Raw genomic sequence first — 22,157 nt, forward strand, 5'->3', positions numbered from 1 at the left:
GAAGGATACAGGAACCAAAAACTAATCTTTCAGTCTCTTATGGTTGCTTGTATTGTTGCACCGATACTAGTTTCAGTGCCGAAACCGAGCATTTGCACAAGTATTGGTACTGGTGCAGATGCACAGATACCTGAAACCGATACGTACAGACTCAGTTCTTTGGGTTGTCCGTTGGTCTCCCCTATGTTAAAGCGGTTGTATAGTCTTTTTTCACTTTTACTTACAGGTAAGCCTATAAGGCTTACCTGTAGGTAAAAAAAATATCTCTTAAACCTGTATGGTTTAGGAGATATTCCCCCGGCAATGAGCCACTGATTGCAGCGGCACATGCACACAGGGGGTTCTCAGCTGGAAGCCCGGCAGACACCGGACCCTGCCGAAAAGAAATCTCCTGCGCGCATGCGCGAGAGTGGCGATATTGCCGCTCTGGCCACTCACAGCGCCGGAGCCACGATATCCAGAAGACACGCCGAGGGAACATGTCAGCTCGATCAGCGTGTATCGGGCAAGATGCCGGGGCTTTGTTCTAAGGTATTTCATAATGAGCTAGTATGCGGTGCACACTAGCTCATTATGCCTTTTCCCTTGCAGGTATGAAAAAAAAAAATATATAAAAAATTCAGCGGGTTTACTCCCGCTTTAAAGAAGTCCGGTAATTGGAACTGTCAAAAAAAAAAAAAATTTGAAAAAAAAAACACTAAAATAAAAAGAAACATAGTTTAGTATAGTTACACATTTCACATCGAAAGAGTGCCAAATTAAAAAAAAGAAAGTTTGTTTCATTTGTAAATAAATTTTCAATGCTTTGTACCATTGCTGACATCTGAAGTGAAAACAAAACAGTTGTGGTAGATATCGGTAATTGGTATCGGTGAGTGTTAAAAAAATTGGTGCATCCCTAACTGCTTGCAGACAATCACAGGGCTGGCTTCTTATATAACTGCAGCAGTAAAATCTCCCCACCAGACTTCCCAGCTACCACACATCACTGTCATTAGCCAAAAGTGGTTTGATGATGTCCCCAGTGAAGCCTTTATAATATAGAAGGAACATACATATATATATACACACACACACACACTAACACTAACTCTCTCTCTCTATATATATATATACACAACTATATATATATATAACACTATATATATATATATAAACTATATATAACACTATATATATATATAACACTATATATATATATAACACTATATATAACACTATATATATATATAACACTATATATATATAACACTATATATATATAACACTATATATATATATAACACTATATATATATAACACTATATATATATAACACTATATATATATAACACTATATATATATAACACTATATATATATATATATATATATATATATATAACTATATATATATATATATATACATATACACACACACACAACTATATATATATCTATCTCTATATAACTATCTAGTTATATATATATATAAAATATCTATATAAAATATCTATATAACTATATATATCTATATATATATCTATATATATATATATATATCTATATAACTATATATATCTATATATATATCTATATATATATATATATATATATATATATATATCTATAAATAAATAAAGAGACTATATCAGCCTTTGTCAACCTTTTCAACACAGAGGAACACTTGAAATAGTTCTCCAGTTTCGGGGGTCCCCTATTAAAACTTAGAAATCTAGAACTGATGATACATTAGTGTGATGGTCAGTGGGAGGAATGGTCCTTACACTTGTGGTCATTGGGAAGAATTACCTCCTTACAGACAGCTAAAAAGATCAGTGGTGTGAGTGGGAACTTGTCCGAGAGGCAGGAATTGCCCAATGCTGAAGGAACCCCTAGCAACCTCTGGAGGAACCCTGGTTGAGAATCACTGATCTAGATGTTAAAGAATGTTATCTTTTTTATCATCATCTTATGGCCAGTGGAAAAAGTTAAATTACTGCGAAGAAGTCTCATCGCTGCAGCCCCCAAAAATATTAGACTGCTACTAATTCAAGCCACTTGTCCCCATCCAAAAACAGAACAAATGTGACACAAGTATCCCTTAGGCCTTGTATAAAACACCAATTCCCTGCCACTGACCCACACCCCAGCCTTCAACTCATTTCAATCCAGTGTGTGAAACCATCTCAGACCTCAGATTTCATTGCTAAATCATGTATTCACTGGGAGAAACAGATGACACTGCAGGCATAAAGTCCTCATGTGTGCCGGACCACTAATAAATGAACAGCAGCCAGAAAAATATTGAGACGATTTGCTGATAAATGTATATGGCAGAATCTCAAGTACTTAGCTGAGCAATCAAACGCAAGCAGCAAAACTGGCATCCAGATTGTTCATGAATGCTGTTTGCTTCTGACAAAGCTATGGATAAAAAGGAGGTGAAGCTAAACTCCAGCACTTGTATAGAGGGGTGCTCATAAGTTTACATACCCTGGCAGAATATATGATTTCTTGGCCATTTTTCAGAGAATGTGAACACCACCGCAAAAACATTTCTTTCACTCATGGTTAGTGTTTGGCTGAAGCCATTTATTATCAACTGTATTTATTCTTTTTAAATTGTAATGGCAACAGAAACTACCCAAATGACCCTGATCAAAAGTTTACATACCCTGGTGATTTTAGCCTGATAACATGCACACAAGTTGACACAAAGAATGGCTATTAAAAGGTAACCATCCTCACCTGTGATCTGTTTGCTTGCAATGAGTGTGTGTATATAAAAGGTCAATGAGTTTCTGGACTCCTGACAGACCCTTGCATCTTTTATCCAGTGCTGCACTGACATTTCTGGATTCTGAATCATGGGGAAAGCAAAAGAATTGTCAGGATCTGTGGGAAAGGGTAGTTTAACTGTATAAAACCATAAAGGGATATAAAAAAAAGATATCCAAGGAACTGAGAATGCCAATCAGCGCAGTGTTCAAACTCTAATCAAGAAGTGGAAAATGAGGGGTTCTGTTGAAAATCAAAACACGGTCAGGTAGACCAACTAAAAAGTCAGCCACAAAAGCCAGGAAAATTGTTTTGGATGCAAAGAAAAACCCACAAATAACTTCAGGTGAAATACAGGACTCTCTGAAAACATGTGGTGTGGCTGTTTCAAGATGCACAATAAGGAGGCACTTGAAGAAAGATGGGACGCATGGTCAAGTCGCCAGAAGAAAGCCATTACTATGCAAATGCCACAGAGTATCCCGCTTACAATATGCCAAACCGCACAGAGAATCCTCAAACCTTCTGGCACAATGTCATTTGGAGTGATAAGACCAAAATTTAGCTTTTTGGCCACAACCATAAATGCTACATTTGAAGAGAAGTCAACAAGGCCTATGATGAAAAGTACACCATTCCTACTATGAAACACAGGAGGTGGATCACTGATGTTTTGGGCGCGCTACAAAGGAACAGGAAATTTGGTCAAAATTGATGGCAAGATGCATGCAGGAAAATATAAAAAAATACCGGAGGAACATTTGCATTCATGAGTCAGGAAGCTGCGCATGGGACGTACTTGGACATTCCAACATGACAATGATGCAAAACACAAGGCCAAGTCGACCTGTCATTGGCTACAGCAGAATAAAGTGAAGGTTCTGGAGTGGCCATCTCAGTCTCCTGACTAGGGATGAGCTCAGGCGTGTTCGCATGGAACACGTGCAGAGCCCGCTAGGAAGTCGGCACAGCGCTGCGCTAATCACAGGCAGTGTGACATTGCCCGATGTCTACAGTCGCACATCGGGGCAAGGTCTCACTGCCTGCGATTAGCGCAGTGCCGACTTCCTGGCGGGCTCTGCACATGTTCCATGCGAACACGCCTGAGCTCATCCCTACTCCTGACCTCAATATCATTGAGCCACTCTGGGGAGATGTCAAAAAGTGCAGTTCATGCAAGACAGCCTAAGAATTTACAGGAATTGGAGGCTTTTTGCCAAGAGAAATGGGCAGCGTTACTATCCAAGACAAAGAGCCTTGTCCACAAATGCCACAAAAGACACCAAGCGGTCATTGATGTTAAAAGGGGGCAAACACAGTATTAAGAACTACGGTATGCAAACTTTTGATCAGGGTCATTTAGGTAGTTTCTGTTGTCATTATAATTTAAAACGAGTAAACAAAGTTGATTGATAATAAATGGCTTCAGCCAAACACTAACCATGAGTGGAAGAAATTTCAGTATTTGTAGCTACAGACTTCAATTTTTTCTGAAAGAGCCTGGAGCTCAGTTTTAAGCAGTCCATACATGCAGCAAATTTCTTTCCTGCAACCATAAGTTGCGTGAGAAACAAGCAGACACTGGGAACACATACCCTTCCACACTGAAGTCTTTCTCTTTACAGACTTCCATCAGTTTCGGAGTCAGCCGATAAGCCTTTAGCGACAGTGAGCCCTGAGCCGTCTTAATGGGATCTAAAGAAGCAGGAGAGAAAGAGCGTTATTCATGGGCACAAGATATACTTCAACATCCAAAAACACCTTTGATAAAACGGAATATAAAATCTGCTGTTATTCAAAAATCCATAAATATGCATTATCGTAAACAAAACATTGCTTCAGAGAAAAATGGAGGCAAATCTTTATGTAATCGGTTAATACTACCCAGCAAGCAGCAATGGTGCATAGGTAAGGAGGGCAAAAACTCAACGTTAACCTGAAATACATTTTCCCATGACCCCTTGCAGCTAGACTAGGCAGGGCTTTGGGTAAATCTTCCAGGTGGGAGTGAATCCTATGGCCACATGACAATGGAAATCACTTTAATTTTAATATAGTGCCCGTTCACATGAATGCAACTCAGCACTGCGCGATTTTGGAAAAAGTCCCAGTGCTACTTTGGTGCGATTACAGTGTGGATTTCGACCCCATAGAACAGGGATATGCAATTAGCGGACCTACAGCTGCTGCAGAACTACAAGTCCCATGAGGCATAGCAAGACTGACAGCCAGAAACATGACAGCCAGAGCATGATGGGACTTGTAGTTTTGCAACAGCTGGAGGTCCGCTAATTGCATATCACTGCCATAGAAGATGCAAACCACAAACTGCTGCAATCGGATTTTGATCCAATTTTCTGTGCAGTGTAAACCTAGCCTTAGAAACAAATGACCAAAAGAAAAAAAAAAAAAAAAAGGGGGGGGGGGGGTGCTTTTTATGCTAATAAATCAGTTTACATTCAGCACAAGGACATAATGCTGACAATACATGCAAAGATATACTGTAAAAAACTGATTTGATCAAATCAAATTTCCGTCAGAACGGCATACAATGCCAAGCTGCAGCAAGCCAGTTACTACAATACATAAAAAAGGGGCACCTGGAGCAGTATATATTTTTTTTTTTATTGAAAGAAGAGGGGATTTATTCCAGAAATAAAACTGTACAAAACTGTGGTCTGGCCACATCTGGAGTATTCCCCATGACTTAGATTCAGGGTGAAGAGTTAAACGCGATAGCAGCGTGGTCTGGCAGGAGTCAAGGCCGAGGTTGCCACTCTAGTCACTATTCCAGGACACAGTGGATGTGCAACTTTTAGGCTGCATTCACAACCGAGCGTATCATTTTCAGGCGCATTTTTGCCACAATTTTTCCACAATTTTGTACAGGTCAAATGGTCACCAATGTTAAAAGAAGAAAAACGCCTGTAATTTGCCTAAAAAGAAGCTCCAGAACTTGAACTGAGCTTCAGGCATTTTGGAGCTTCCAGCTTCAGGCATTTTGGACTGGAGATGTGAACCGTCTCCATAGAGAATAGATCCCCCCCCCACTAGCGTTTTGTACTTTGACGCCAAGCTACAAAACACTCAGGTGTGATTGGGGCCTCAGGGGCTCCCTCTTTTTTTGTTGCATCTCCACAGGAGCCCGAATGGGTTTTATCCCCCATCAGCACTCCAGCAGCTGCGGATGTATCTACTACATACCTCCCGCACCACCGAGCCTCATCACGTGCCGCGCCACACACACACACACACTTCCTAGGTCTCACATCTGGTGTATGCCATCTAGTTCTGGTCACCAGTCCTAAGAAAGCATGAGCTGGAGTGAGATCAAACAAGGGCAACAAAGCAAATAAGGGGACCGAAGGATGTTTGTTATGAGGAACCACTGCAAGCATTAAATGCATTCTTTCTGGAGAAGAGATGCTTGAGAGGAGATACAAATAGCGATATACAAATTCCTCAATAGTGATTCTGGAATAGGGAATAAACTATTCAGTCTTCGGGAGCTTAAGACAACACGAGGCCACTCATTAGAACTGGAGAAGTAGTTTAACCTTAAACCGCGTAGAGGGTTCTTTACTGTGAGCAGTAAGGATGTGCAACTCTTTTCCACAAGTGGTGGTGTCAGCAGGGAGTGTTGATAGCTTAAAAAAACACCATTAAATGGGCATCTTAGCGAACGCAATATACAGGGATATGGGGAAATATTGGCAGACACACACACAGGATGTAACTTTATTCAAACTTGCTATGTAACTGGCGATTTCCATTTTTTGATGAAAATGATTTAAAGTGGCTGGGCAAAACTAAATTTTTTTGTTGAAATCACAAAGCATCACCATATTCAAACTGCACTGAAAATTGGATCACAATCAGATTGCAGAAGTGTACACCTAGCCTAAGGCCCTTGTGACACTGTCAGACCGTTCAGGTCTGTCTGGCAGTTTTGTCGGCGGACCTGAACAGTTGCTCCATATTAGTCTAGCGGTGACATGTCCGCTGACATCCAACCCGTTGGGTTCCGCTAAAATCAGACGGATGGCCCTATGTTCGCATCCATCCATGGCGGATCGGATTGGGTGAGATCTGATAAAAACAGACATGCTGTCCATTTTTGTCCGATCTCTCCATAGCAACCAGCGGCGCTCGACAAGCCCCTCCCCACTCAGTGAGCAGAGAAGGACCAATGGAGAGATCTCCCGCTGAGCTGGCGGACAGAGGTGGACTCTGTGGCAGCGGATCCACCTCATGGGAATGAAGCCTTAAAAACAAATGACCAAAGAAAAAAGGGGGGGGGGTGAGATTGGGGGGCTTTTCATGTTACCAAATCGGTTTTCTTTCAGCACAGGGACATAATGCTGACAATACATGCAAAGTTATACTGTAAAAAGCATATTTAATCAAATCAGATTTCCATCAGGATGGGGGAACTATTCAGTCTCAGGGAGCTTAAGACACATTGCCACTCAAAACTGAAGAAATGGTTTAACCTTAAACTGCATAGAGTGTTCTTTACTGTCAGAGCGGTAAGGATGTGAAACTCTTTACAACAAGTGGTGGTGTCAGCAGGGAGTGCTGATGGTTTCAAAAAACGATTTAAAGGGTCATCTTAGTGAACACAATATACAGGGATATGGGAATAATTTTTGTCAGACACCTACACAGGTTGAATTGGATGGTCTGGTGTCTTTGTTCAACCTAACCAACTATGTAATTGGGGATTTCCATTTTAGATAATTAAAAAAAAAAAAAAAAAAAAAAGTATTTAAAAGTGGCTATGCAGAACTCCATTTTTTGTTGAAAACACAAAGCATTGTACAATTAGGTTATCGACGATCGCTCTGAAAGGGGTTATTTTTTCATTGTGTATACTAGGCGACCTTTGAAGCTTAAAAAAAATAATAATGGTGGCTTCTACTGACAAAATTGCGGGAGCTATCCCCCCCATCCCTTCTCGTTGATCCAATTTTCAAATTGAATTGCACAAAAGTTGTCACTTTATTGTCCACATTCAACTGCACATTTAACTGAACTTTGATGAATGATTGTGTAGTTTCTGGCGATTACATTTTATACAAACTTAAATAAAAATTAAAAATAAATTGGGGGTCATTTCCCTCCGGTGCATTCCAGTGTGGTACTATACCATTGGCACGTTAACGTGGTAATTTGTGCCTTGCATTAAAGCAACTCCTTCAGTTCAATGCATGGCAGCAGACCAAACTGGTCCTGCATTATGTACATTGCAGTGCCTTGCAGCACAGATTAAATGGCACGCACTGTACTATAAGGTGCGATCCTAAATGAATTGCTTTGCTATGCACAGAACAAAGTGCTGCGCTTAACCCACCAACTCGAGTGAACGGGTCTAACTGGAAAAAATAATTTTTCAAAAAGTATGTCATTCTAGCAGCAGTGGCCAGTTAAACCAACATGCTGGGAGTGAATGGAGAAGGGCTCTCATCATAACAAGGTAATGTATGTAAATTACAATGATTATCCCTGTTCAACCTCTCACCTAGGAAATCTTTGCAAGGTCAAACCCAGAAGGCTCGGGGAGCCGATGCCTGTGCAAACTGACGCCGGGTTGAGAAACTCTGTAACAGACATGTAGTCCGTAGAGTATACACAGCTGTAAATGTCCTGGGGCTGACAACTAATATAATAAACCTACAACAAGCCAGCAAGCTCCCAAATGTGAGAGCAGCCAGCTACTGCCCTTAAAGGGGCCCACATCTGTTCCCCAATTCCTAGGACGTGAAATTAGAAAGTGTGCATACAGTTCTATGAAAAGTCTGGCCACCCATGGAAATGGCATGCTTCATAGATTTAAATTTTTTATGTTTTTATTACAAAAAGTTTACAATAACTGCACAGGGAATACATTTAACCTGACCTATTTATGAAACGTTTTAATGCAGTTATTCTTTACTTACTAAAATTGAAATAGCATCAGTTAGTGGAAATCTGCAAGCGCATATAGATAGAAAGATATACCAGTGCTTAAATTCCAAGCAAGCACATAGACATGTATATCAGGCTGTCTGGAGGGGGGTACTAATCCTCAACAACCAGCGCCGAGAGTGCAAGTTAAGAGGGTGCCCGCCTCGACTCCTGTAATCGCTCGGTAAAAAGAAAGGTATCCCTGTGACCGCACATCCATGTCATACCAGGTGCAAAAGTGACAACGTCAGCGTAAACTATGGCCAGGCCATGCCGACGCGTTTCGTTTCGCCCCCTCGGAGCTTAGTCATGGGGAGAGGCTGAGGTTATCGCTTACCATTGCACCTGGGATGGCATGGATGTGTGGTCACAGGGATACCTTCATTTTTACTGAGTGATTACAGAAGCCGAGGCGGGCACCCTCTTGACTTACACTCTCAGCGTTGGACGTTGAGCATTAGTACCCCCCTCCAGACAGCCTGATATACATGTCTATGTGCTTGCTTGGAATTTATTAAACAGCGCCAACAGTTTGCACAGAGCTTAACAAAATAAAGGTAGACATTACAGTTACATTACAATTTGGTACAAGAGGAATCAGAAGGCCATGCTCATTAGATCTTACAACCTAAAGCGGGAGGGTCAATTGATAGAAAAGGTAGTAGCTGTTGGGGATGAGCTGATGGAGGAAGTAAAACATTATTACTTAGAAGCAGGATAAGCTTCTTTAACCACTACAATACAGGGCACTTTCGCCCCCTTCCTTCCCAGCCCAATTTTCAGCTTTCAGGGCTCAAGCACTTTTAGTGACAATTGCGCGGTCGTGCTACACTGTACCCAAATGAAATTATCATTTTGTTCGCACAAATAGAGCTTTATTTTGGTGGTATTTATTCACGACTCCGTTTTTTTTTTTTTTGCGATATAATTTGGGAAAAAAAACAATATTTTCTTTTTTCTATTTGAAAAGAAATCCAATAAAATCACATTTTGTCATAAATTTAAGCCAAAATGTATTCTGCTACATGTTTTTGGTAAAAAAAATTCCGTTAAGTGTATAATAATTGGTTTGTGTGATTAGGGACATATGTACGCAAATGATCATGTACATATGTGTGCAGGTGATCACGTACATATGTGTGCAGATAATCATTGGGACATGTGATTTTAGTGGGACATATGTGGGGGACATGTTTTTATTATTAGGGACATGTGTTTTTATTATTTGGGGACATGTATGTTTTGGGGACATGTGTGGGGACTGTGTTTGTAATGTGTGGTGTGTTGTGTGTTGACACTAGACTGATGATCAGTGAGTAAAAAGCTGTAAAAAAACAGCTCATACTCACTGATCATCAGCCAGCTGCAGCGATCTGCTCTCCTCTCCTCAGCAATGACTTCCGTGTGAGGAGAGGAGAGCCGATTGCCTAGCAACCGGCTGTTTGTTTACATCACATGACGGCCGTGATTGGACACGGCCGTCATGTGATCAGAGAGCCCTCCTGCCGATCAGAGATGCGCTGTGTCCAGGTGACACGAGCACATCGGGATCGCGCCGCTGCGCGGGCACGCGCGATCCCGCTACTTCTGAAGGACGTTCCTGAACGTCCTATCAGGAGTAGACGGCTCCCACCCGGCCGTATATATGCATTGGCCGGGTGGGAAGTGGTTAAAGAGAAGGGTTTTCAGGGAACATCTAAAGATGGATTTTAGCCGTAAGTAGTTTGAGTTTTAGGAGGGCGGTTTCTGTGGGTGAAATCCAGACTGAAGGGGATCAAGGTGGTTATTCTCAATGAGGTGGTCTCTCAGTCGGTTGTAGACAAAACGTTCAAGGAGTTTGGAGGCAAAAGAGATGGGTCTTGGGTTAAGATTGGTGGGGACTAGCGCATGTTTTAGAGGGTTGGGGAAGATGCCGGTATATAATGAGAGGTTGCAGATATGAGTTAAGAGTGCTGGATAGAGCCAGATGGTGACCGTAGTATTTGAGAAGGAACAGGAAGTTAGGTGGGCTTTTTTCTAAAGTTTAGTGACTCTTCCTCTATAGTAGCTGGGTTAAAAGAGGGAAGTATTGATTGTGCAGAATACAAGGAGTATAAAGTGAGGGAGATATCTGTAGTGTGGAGATCGAGGCGAATTGTCTCAATCTTATTTTTGAAGTGATTAGCAATCTCCTGGGCAGTAAGTTAGTGAGTGGAGGTAATGGAGGCCGAACTAGAGTGGTAAAAAGGTAGAAAAGAGTTGACGGGGACTGCGTGAGAGGGTGTTAATGAGAGTGAAAAAGTAGGTCTGTTTGGCAGTGTGGAGGAAGGAATGGTATAACTTAGTCTTATGCCACAGACGCTCAAGAGGGCGGCTAGGTTTTATTTAAAAGATTGATTTTGTTAAAGCGGAGCTCCACCCAAAAGGGGTAGCTCAGATTCGCCACTTTTTTTGGGGGGGGGGGGTTGGCAGGTACCGGCTTCCATGTCTGGAATATATAATATAGCATATACAATTGCTATGCAAGTCATATTGTAATTGAATGCTAGCAAACATTAACTATAAAAAAATTTAATCTGCAGCTCTGTAATTTCCTGTAAAATGCAATGTGGCTACCTGGAGGCATTTATATATTTTATTTAACCTTAAAATGATTGTAAACCCCTAATATATATATATATATATATAAAAATAATAAATATACTCCCTCTGAGCATACTAGGAGGGAGAGAGCCGAGAGAGTTGCTACTCTCATGCATATTGCTGGAACAAGATTGGGCTCAGGTAAGTATAGGGGAGGGGAGCAGCACTCAGGTTTTTTACCTTAATGCAGAGAGGGCATTAAGGTAGGGAAAAAAAAAAAAAAAAAAAAAAAAAAAGCCCTTCAGCCTTTAGAACCACTTTAATGCAGATAATGCATTATGGTAAAAACCACTTTACTACTACAACATATAGAAGGATTTCTTAACCGGTCAGCCACACACCTAATAACATGCCCTTCATGTACTACAGCTTGAACATAAATCATAGGTACCCAAAACTGTATTTGTGCAATAAAGTAAAAAAAAAAAAAAAACCCACAAATTAATTTTATAGTGTCTGCAGTTTCCACTGGCGATGAGTAGAGGGAGAAGAGGGCGTGCTGAGAAATGAGTACAATTTCAATGCTTGGCTTATTAGCATGCAGACTACAAAGTTCGCCAGCACACAGCGTGCCTCCGGTGCATCTCAAATCAGCAATACAATGGCCACTGAGCTGTCTTTCTAGTTCACACAGATACAGATCCCCGCAAACAAACAACGTGTGTCTCATGTCCACAGGCACAGATAGCTGGTCAGGGGTGAGGGAGCAGACAGGCGCTGCATTTATATGTACCGGCCAGTTTGCTTTTACAAGCTGCACTCTTGCTTTGCGGCTGGATATTTACGGTGTGCGGTGCTTTGTGAAACAGCCCGATCGTTTAGGGGTGATGACCTAGCATAAGAAGGAATAAATAAAATTTATTTCATGACTGCAAAGCCGGCACCTGCCTGCAACAATAAACTACATTAGATATTCTGGTCGTATGGTCTATTAAAGTACGGTAACGAGGATTATAACAGACACCAAAGCAAAAAAAATTAAATCTTTTACCAATAGCGCTATATATATATATATATATATATATATTTATTACACACACAATGCATTCATAAAGTAATCAGACCCCCTTGCATTTCTTTTTCCAATTTTGTTATGTTGCAGCCTGATACTGCAGTTGTCTAAATTCATTTTCCCCCCTCTTTAATCTACACTCAGTACCCCGTCATGACAAAGTGAAATCAGAATTTTGGAAATGTTCACAAATGTATAAAAAAAAAAAAAAAAAAAAGGTATAAAATAAATAAAAACTGAACTATCACATTGGCATAAGTACTCAGACCCTTTGCAACAATTATTGAAATTTAGCTTGGATGCCTCCCATTTCTCTTGATCATTGCTGAGAGATTTCTACGCCTTGACTGGAATCCACCTGTAGTAAATTAAATGAATTGGACATGATTTGGAAAAGACGCACACCTCTCTATAATCCCACATTCACGTCGAGATGTTTTGACATGTCAAATCGCAGCCTATTGCTAGCAACAGCACCATCTGAATCGGTGCGGCGCCGCACTGGTTCCCAAAAGTAGTTCTGCACTTTTGGCATTGGCCACACAGATATCTGTCAAGTCGCCCCAAAGTAGGACTGAAATGGCGGTTTGAAATTGTGCGAAAACCGGTCCTCAGTGTGAACATGGGCTAAAAGGCCTCGCAGCTTACAATGCATACTGACACTGTATCAGTAAAAAAGCCACGAGGTCAAAGGAAACGCCTGCAGACATAGGAATAATGCAGGGCACAGATCTGGGGAAGACTACAGAAAGTGCTGCACTGAAGGTTCCCCAGAGCACAGTGGCCTCAATAATTCTCAAGTAGAAGTTTGGCACAAGCAGGACTCTTCCAAGAGCTGGTTGCTGGGCAAGACTGAGCTTTCAGGGGAGAAAGGCCTTAGTAAGAGAGCTAACCAAGAACCAGATGGGTCACTTTGAGCTCCAGAGATCCTGTGTGGACATGGGACAAAGTTCTAGGAGGACAACTATGACTGCAGTCCTCCAACAACCTGTTTTTTTGACAGGGTGGCTAGATGGAAGGCATTCTTCAGTGCAAAACACATAACAGCCAGCTTGTACTTTGAGTGTCCTTCATGTGATTTTATTTTTTGCAGACTAGGAGGAGCGAGAATCTCTGGTCTGATGAAACCAAGACTGAACTGTTTGGCCTCAATTCTAAATGATATGTATGAAGGAAACCATCATTTGCTCAATACCATCCCAACAGTTAGACCCCTTTCACACTGGAGTGTTTTTCAGGCGCTACAGCGCTAAAAATAGCGCCTGAAAAAAGCGGCTGCTTTCACACTGGAGCGGTGCGCTGGCAGGGCATCAGAAAAAGTCCTACCAGCATCTTTGGAGCGTGAACTCACCGCTCCTCCACATTGAAATCAATGGGGCAGCGCTGAGATACTGCCAACATAACGCCGCTCCAGTCGGGTTTTGCCAGATGGATTTAACCTCTTTTTGGCCGCTAGTGGGGAGGGTAAAAAAACCCTGCTAGCGGCTGAATAGCACCGCTAAAACAGCACTAAAAATAGCGCCGCTTTACCTCTGACGCCCGGGGCGGCTCGGTGTGAAAGGGGTCTCAAGCATGGTGGCGGCGGCATCATGCTGTGTGGATGTTTAGCAGCAGGGACTGGGATACTGGTCAGGGTTGAGGGAAAGCTGAATGGAGTAATGTACAGAGATATCCTCAATGAAAACCTGTTCCACAGCACTCAGGATCTCAGACTGGGCCCAAGGTTCACCTTCCAACATGAAAACAATCCTAAGCAGACAGCCAAGACATAACACGATTGGCTTAGGGACAACTCTGTGAAAGTCCTAACCAGTGGTTCTCAACTCCTGTCCTCATGACCCACCAACAGGCCAGATTTTCAGTATTATATTGGGAGATGCAGATCAGAATACTGCAATTACTGAGCAAATGATATCCCCTGTGATGTATTTCAGCTATCTTGCAAACCTGTCCTGTTAGTGGGTCCTGAGGACAGGAGTTGAGAACCATTGGCCTAGACTGACCTGAACCCTATTAAACATCACTGGAGAGACCTCAAAATGGCTGTCCAGCAACGGTCCCTGTCTAACCTGACTGAACTTGAAAAGATTTGCAAACATCAGAAAATATCCCCCAATCAAGATGTGCAAAGCTTGTCATCATACAACAAAAACAAAAAACTCAAGGCTGTAATTGGTGCCCTAGGGGCTTCAACAAAATACTGAATAAAGGGTCTGGATACTTAAAGTTTTACTAAACCCACAACAGTAAAATCAGTGTGTATATGCAGTAAAGCATGCTTGTTATACTCACTGTGGAACATAAGGGGTTAATTCTCATCATCATGTAAAAAGGCTGTTTGCACAGATCCTCTTCTTCCACTGACTTCAGAACAAGTCCAGGTAAGACTGAGCATGTGCAGCCTGACTCCAGTAGCTCTGTTTGGTGTGTATTGCTAGAAAGTTTTATCTTTTTCTTAGGAGAGTGCATGTGTCCAGCACAGCACCTACAAGCTTTAAGCAGGAACTGATAGAAGTCATATACTGCTGATGAGTAAAGGTATTTAGCAGTTGCATTTCCATGTTCTGTGGGAGACCAGATCTAGTGATTGTAGGGTCTTGCGTTTGGTAACACTAAGTCCTAGTGACATTTATTTTTTTTACTTTTAAAAAAATTCACACATTTCTAAAGTTCTGTTTTCACTTTGTCATTATGGGGTACTGTGTGTAGATTAATGGGGAAAAAAAAGGATTTAAACTGTAGTATCAGGCTGCAACATTGAAAAAGCAAAGGGGGTCTGAATACCTTTGTTTTTTCAATACGTATGTTCCGGATACGGTGTACACAGAACGTATTCACAGCGCTTCACTTTTTCCACATTTTGTTAGCTTACAGCTTTAGTCCAAAATAGATAAAATTTGTTATTTTCCTCAAAATTCTACAAACAATACCCCACAATGACAACATGAACGAAGTTTGACAGCCTGTGACCGATAGAAATCCACACAATGCCACTGCTAAAAAATAAAGATTTGATTTCAAATATATATTTATATAACAATTTGAAACAGTTTGATATTTTTTACACTGTATTCCAAAAACATTTTTCGGGGGGGGGGGGGGGGGGAAAGCAAAGAAAAAATAATTCTGTTTCTGTAAAAAAAAAAAAAAAAATAAAAAAAAAGGATTATATATATATATATATATATATATATATATATATATATATATATATATATATATATATATATATATATATATATATACATATACATATACACACACACAATAACGTGCGTAATTAAAAACTGCCTTTCCTTTTCAATCTATAGCCTCTACATTTCTATAGCTGCAATTCATTATGGCTACCTAGAGTTAGTTGTTCTGTACAAAGAGTGTGTACTGACCACTCAGAAACATAATTTCCTGCTTGTGCGATTGGCTCACCAATTTTCCCAGAAGTCTGCCTATGGCCTCTTTCACACAAACGATCCGTTCAGGTCCACCTGTCAGTTTTTTAGGCGGATCTGAGCGGATACTCCATAGACCTCTATGGAGGGTCGGATGTCAGTGGTGACATGTCCGCTGATATCCGACCCGCTCCGATACAAAAAAGTGTGATGGAGGAAAAACTTTTCCATCTGTCTGCGGATCGGATGACGATGGACTATGCAGTCCGTCGTTATTCGATCTCCCATAGGGGAGAGCGGCGCTCTGACAGGTCGGTCCGTGCACAGTGTGCAGAGACGGACCTGTTATCTTCCTGCTCAGCGGAGATCGACAGACCGATCAATGCTGAGCAAGCGGATGTCCATGGGGCGGATCATCACGGACCCATCCTGCGTGTAAGAGGCCTAAGGCCTTTAGGCAGACCTGAACGGACGCTCCATACAGGTCTATGGAGCGAGGGATGTCAGCAGTGACACGTCCGCCGACATCCGACCCACTCCGATCTGAAAAAGAGTGATGGAGGAAAACCCTATTTTTCCATCCATCTGGCAGATCGGATAAAAACAGACTCTACAGTCCGTCTTCATCCAATCTCCCACAGAGGAGAGCGGCACTGACAGGTCCATCCCTGCACATTGTGCAGAGACAGACCTGTCATATGCCTGCTCAGCGGGGATCAACAGAGAGATCCCTGCCAAGCAAGGTGGAGCATGGACACATCCATGTGAAAGGGCCCTAAGATACAAGTCGGATTCCAGGCATCCCCGCAACCAAAGTCATTTTTGGTGAGATATTGCCAATAGGAACACATCTAAGACCCCTTTCACACTGGGGTGCTTTGTAGGCGCTACAGCGCTAAAAACAGCGCCTGCAATGCACCCTGAAAGAGCCGCTCCTGTGTCTCCAATGTGAAAGCACCGAGGGCTTTCAAACTGGAGCAGTGCGCTGGAAGGATACAAAAAAAAGTCCTGCTGGCAGTATATTTGGAGCGGTGTGTGTATACCGCTCTGGCCCATTGAAATCAATGGGCAGCGCAGCTATACCACCAGCAAAGCACTGCTGCAGCAGCACTTTATGGGTGGTTTTAACCCTTCCTCGGCCACTAGCAAGGGGTAAAAGCACCCCGCTAGCAGCCGAATAGCGCAGTGAAATTGACAGTAAAGCGCCGCTAAAAATAGAGGCGCTTTACCACCGACGCACCCTCCGCCGCAGTGTGAAAGGAGCCCAAGACCCCTTTCACACCAGGGTGTTTTGCAGGCGCTATAGCGTTAAAAATAGCTCCTGCAATCCGCCCTAAAAAAGCTGCACCATTGTCTGTAGTGTGAAAGCCCAAGGGCTTTCACACTACAGCGGTGCGCTGGCAGGACATCAGGGAAAAGTCCTGCCAGCAGCTTCTTTGGAGCGGTGTGTTTACCGCTCTTCCTCCGCTGCTCCCCATTGAAATCAATGGGGCAGCGCTGTAATACCGCCGGCAAAACGCTGCTATTGCGGCTTATTGCTGGCAGTTTTAACCCTTTCTCGGACACTAGCGGGGGTAAAAGCGCCCCGCTAGCGGCCAAAATACGCTGCAAATCCGGCAGTAAAACGCCGCTAAAAATAGAGGCGTTTTACCGCTGACGCTATGGGCGGTGTGGTGTGAAAGGGGTCTAAAGGGATGCAGGCCCAGCAGCTTCTCTCATTAGTGCCCTGCAGCTGACGGATAATCATGAAACCACTACCACATTAGACCCACTCAGAACAGAGGCACAGAAACGCACATGGATTTCATCAGAATAACAAAAAGGCAAGAAGCTGCAACAAAGGTTGTTCTAATCCTTGCAATGTACATAGATCACCCAGAAGGGGAAATGTTTTTTTCTTCTCAACAAAAGTGGAGTTATGCTTTAAATTATTTTGAACACACGACTAGCAGCAGCGGACTAGAAGCTCCTCCTGCTTACGTTTCCCTGCAGACAGGCTGGGAAAGATCTGGATCATGTGACAGCTGTAGATTGATTAGGAAAAAAGTTAATTAGGTGTTTTTTTTATTATTAAAATAATTACATCATCCACATACAGAAATAGAAGGGACCATGTAAATGACAGTGTGTTTAGTATCACTTTAACACAAATGTATCTAATGCCCAATTTATTATTTTTTTAGTTTGTCATAGTGATAAAGGGTGACTATTTCTTAGTTTGTGTCCCCGATACAATGATTCACCATATTTGTGCTGGAGATCATTGTCACTGGGACAGAAGGGGACGAAAAAACGCCAAAAATGAGCTTTCACCAGAATAGTGACGAAATCTTCCAATGGGGACACCTGATAAAGAGGACATCTCACTTTGGAGACATTTCTTCTCACTTGCTGTTGTGTCTAAAGAACAGGAAGTGAAGGGAAATCTTCCCCATCATTTCTACAAAACGTGTTTGCAAATACCCAACTGGCTTCTGCATTCTACAATAATTTGTCCACTGACGGCAGTGATAAGTAGAGCTCCTCACCCAAATAGAAGCTACACAAGCTTTTGGAAAGCAGTGTCAAGTTGGGCTCAGAGGGCGCTTGTCATGGGAAAGATATGCAACCTTGCAGCCTGTCACTGCTGATCTCCAGGTTATGTCTAGAATCAATACGTTCTGAGACACAAACCCAAATGAGAGCAGAACTTCTAATCAGCATACCTGTAGCAGCTAGCACTTTCACGTAGGAAATCGGTAGGAGTAGCTCCTATATTTCTCCCATGAAAGACTTACGTTGGGTTCGTTACAAGCACAAAAGGTTTTTTCCTGCTGTGATTGGGCAATAGCCTTACATCTATGAACAGCAGCAGACATCACTGGCTCAAAGATCTCAGGTGGGAAGTTGTGATTGGAAAGATCAAAAAAAAAATCTTCCCAACAGCGGTTTTAATGAATGTAGATGAAGCCGTCTTCACAGGGACGATCGTAAAAGTACATAATTAGGAGGGAAACCATGGGCACAGCAGAGGATGGCCGGATGATGTTCATCGTCCTCTAATGGCTATGGCACCCTTAGATATTTAGAATCGCGACTCAGACAAATCGCCAACATAAAAGCCTTAAAGCAGATTAAAATCTTTTATAAAGCTGACCTATTTGGCACTCTTGCACTCCAGCAGTGCTCTTATCCAGTGTTTCTCAACAGACAATGTACCCTTTATAAATATGGACACCCTTTATGCCTCATTGCACACTGGACGTTAAAATAACGTTATAGAAACGGCAGTAGCTTTGCAGTGAGTCTTTCAATGTTTTTGCAATAGCGCTTATTAGCGTTTTTCCGCATTAGCTTTTTTTAAAATGGATCAAAAAACGTTTAAAAAATGCTGGCGAGTCATGCTTTCGAGCATTTATCGATGTTTATCAGCGTTTAACGTTTTGACACGCGTTTTGTGGTCAGAAACACAGCTCCTGAACGTGATTTATAGGGCATTCAGACAACAGCCCATAAACTCCATTGCTGATAAACGTCCAAAAACGCCCATGTGCGCATGGACACATAGGATAACCGAAGGGAGTTTGTGGGCTGTTAAAAAAACTAAAAAAAAAAAGCCCAAACTCCCAAAAACGGCTGTTTATGAGCTTCAGTGTGCATGGAGCCTTAAAATTATGGACAGTCTCGAGGTTCCCTATTATAAAACTTTTCCACACTGGTAACAACTAGTATTTCAAAGTTTATCTCCATCACTCACAGCTAATGTGACCCCAATGTTGGAGGGGGGCAGAGGTGAGTCAAACATGGATGCTGTGCAGGCAAACATCCTACTTATCAACACCGATGACATCACTGGTTGTTAGGACGCCAGTGCCGGGAAGGTGGAAATGGTGCACAATAAAAACCCATAGCTTTGTGCAACTAAAAGGCAGGCTTGATCCACCTGCTGGCTTGTATACATTTTTGGGCAACTTTTAGGCTTCATGTACACGGCTGCTGGTAAACGGACATTCAGAGGCAGTTGGCTACTTTTTTCAGCTGCCCCAGAATTAATCCAAGGTTATCTTCTCAGTACATTTAATGTTGTTTCTAGGCAGTTGAGTTTAGAGGCCTTTTTTGTAAAGAAAAAAAAAATTAGTTCAGATGCCGAGTTTAGAGGCATTTCAATCGCCAAACGCGGTAACTCGCGATTCATTTACAGGCGGTTTTAATTTTTGGCCATTTTGAAAAAATATAGATTTTTTTTTCAAACGCTTCTAAATGCAAACGCGGCTACACGTGGCATGTTATTGAGGCAAAATGGACGTTTTAAACATGGGTTACTCAAGTTAAATCGTTCAGGAGAGGTTGTAAAAATGTCCCGTGTACATTAAGCCTTCGGCATTTTGCCACAGCACCCCTGAAGAAACCTCAAGGCACCGCGATTGAAAGGCTGCTCTAAGCCAAGCAGCTGACAAAATCGCAATAGCAGCTTGCTCAACAGCTACCTAGAATTGGGCAGCCCCATGCAGAGGGTCCACTTCACCAGGCAACGCTCCTCTTCGAGGCCGAATGGCAGTTCTAAACACAACTTCTCAGGTCTAACTTCATGCAGGCCTTGGTCCTCACTACTCATCCATTAAAAAGGTACTTCTATGTAAATATAGGAGTGCTACTCATTGCAAGAGTAAAATGTCACCCACTAGGACCGTCAGAGAAGAAACCCATGATCAGAGAATTAGCAAGATGAGCCACTGAAAATGAGAATGCTTATTTTTTTTTAAACTGGAGTTTTTCTTTAAACCAGAATTTAATCCAGCAAGAACTACAAACTTAAAGTTCTAAAAACTTATTTTTTTTAGCTTAATGCATTCAATGCATTAAAGTAGAGAACCTTCTGTACTGCAGGACCCACCAAGCCCCCTCATCTTCCTTATACTTACCTGAGCCAATGATTTGCATGAGAGCAGCAGCTCTGGCTGCTGTCTTCCCTCCTCATTGGGCAGATTGATAGCAGCAGGAGCCATTGGCTAGATGGCTGGTCTGAGTCAACGGATGCAGACAGGGCAGGTCAAGAGCAAGACTGCACGAGTGCCCCATAGAAAGCGGCTTTCTACATCTAAGAACCGGTAAGCTATTATATATTAAATCTTCGTTCTTGGTTTGGAATACACTAATTCAAATGTTTGGCAGGCATAGCACACCTTGCATCTATTGGATAATACATCAACCACACAGGCAGTGCATAGTTTACAAGTCAGCCGACTCACACTTGCATTTTACGAACAGTAAGGCCTCACTCAGATTTGAACGGGGGGGGTGATGCTCAGCTGAGCTGCGTTTTTTTCAGCCCGCCAACTCCCCCCTTAAGCTGCAATAGGAAGGGGGATGATTGCATATTGAGGTCGCGATGCACAACATGTAGCGATCAGCGGGGGTGGGATGCTTGCTGAATTCTACACATGCAAGCCAATAAGAAAGCACCACAAATGCCCCGCAATCACGTGCAATGAATGCGGCTGCTGCACAATTGTTGGCAAAAATGTGGTTAAAACAAGCAGTGAGGAGGTGTCTCATCGCTTCCTCACTACTTGTTAGTATCCTCTGGAGCGCATTTCAGAAACAGATTGGGCTTCAGAGGCAAGGTAGATTCAGACGCAGGTCTAAATCTACTTTTAGTGATTTGTAAAGGAGTTTTTTTTTTTTTTTTTATAAAAAAAATTAACATGTGATACTTGCCTGCTCTGTGTAGTGGCTTTGCCCAGAGCAGCCCCGATCATTCTCTCCTCAGGTCCCCAGCCAGTGCTTTGAACCCCTTCCCCCTTGACAAGTGCTCCCATAGGAAAGCCACTTGCTGTGGGATCTTTTTAAAGATCTTTAAAAAAAAAGTGAAAAAAGTAATTTACACGCACATTAACTTAAATGGCATCCCAGTCTTAGACCGTAGGGTTCAATATTGAGCCCACCCTTTGCAGCTATAACAGCTTCCACTCTTCTGGGAAGGCTGTCCACAAGGTTTAGACCCCTTTCACACCAAGGGCGTTTTGCAGACGTTATAGCATTAGAAATAGCGACCTGCAATCCGCCCTTAAACTGCTGCTCTGTTGTCTCCAGTGTGAAAGCCCGAAGGCTTTCACACTGGAGCGGTGCGCTGGCAGGACATCAGGAAAAGTCCTGCCAGCAGCTTCTTTGGAGCGGTGTGTTTACCGCTCCTCCACTGCTGCTCCCCGTTGAAATCAATGGGGCAGGGCTGCAATACCGCTGGGAAAACGCCAATATCACAGCGTATTGCAGGCGATTTTAACCCCGTCGGCCGCTAGCGGAGGGTAAAAGCAGCCCGCTAGCGGTCGAAATGCGCTGCAAATCTGACGGTAAAACACCACTAAAAATTGCGATGTTTAATCCGACGCTATGGGTGGCTTGGTGTGAAAACCCTCTTAGGAGTGTGTCTATGGGAATGTTTGACCATTC

At 42.5% G+C, this 22,157-nt stretch overlaps 1 protein-coding gene across 1 annotated transcript in view; it reads right to left on the reverse strand.

The window, feature by feature from the left end:
* Nucleotides 1-22,157, reverse strand: part of EIF3H (eukaryotic translation initiation factor 3 subunit H) — a 223,500-nt gene that overhangs the window by 41,537 nt on the left and 159,806 nt on the right. Inside the window, exon 4 of the mRNA XM_077493241.1 lies at nucleotides 4,355-4,454. Within this exon, the coding sequence (XP_077349367.1) occupies nucleotides 4,355-4,454 (100 nt within the window). The remainder of the gene's footprint in view (nucleotides 1-4,354; nucleotides 4,455-22,157) is intronic.

This window comes from Lithobates pipiens, unplaced genomic scaffold (assembly GCF_037356315.1).
Source record: "Lithobates pipiens isolate NorthernLeopardFrog02 unplaced genomic scaffold, aLitPip1_a1.2 Scaffold_19, whole genome shotgun sequence".
Classification (NCBI taxonomy): Eukaryota; Metazoa; Chordata; class Amphibia; order Anura; family Ranidae; genus Lithobates; species Lithobates pipiens.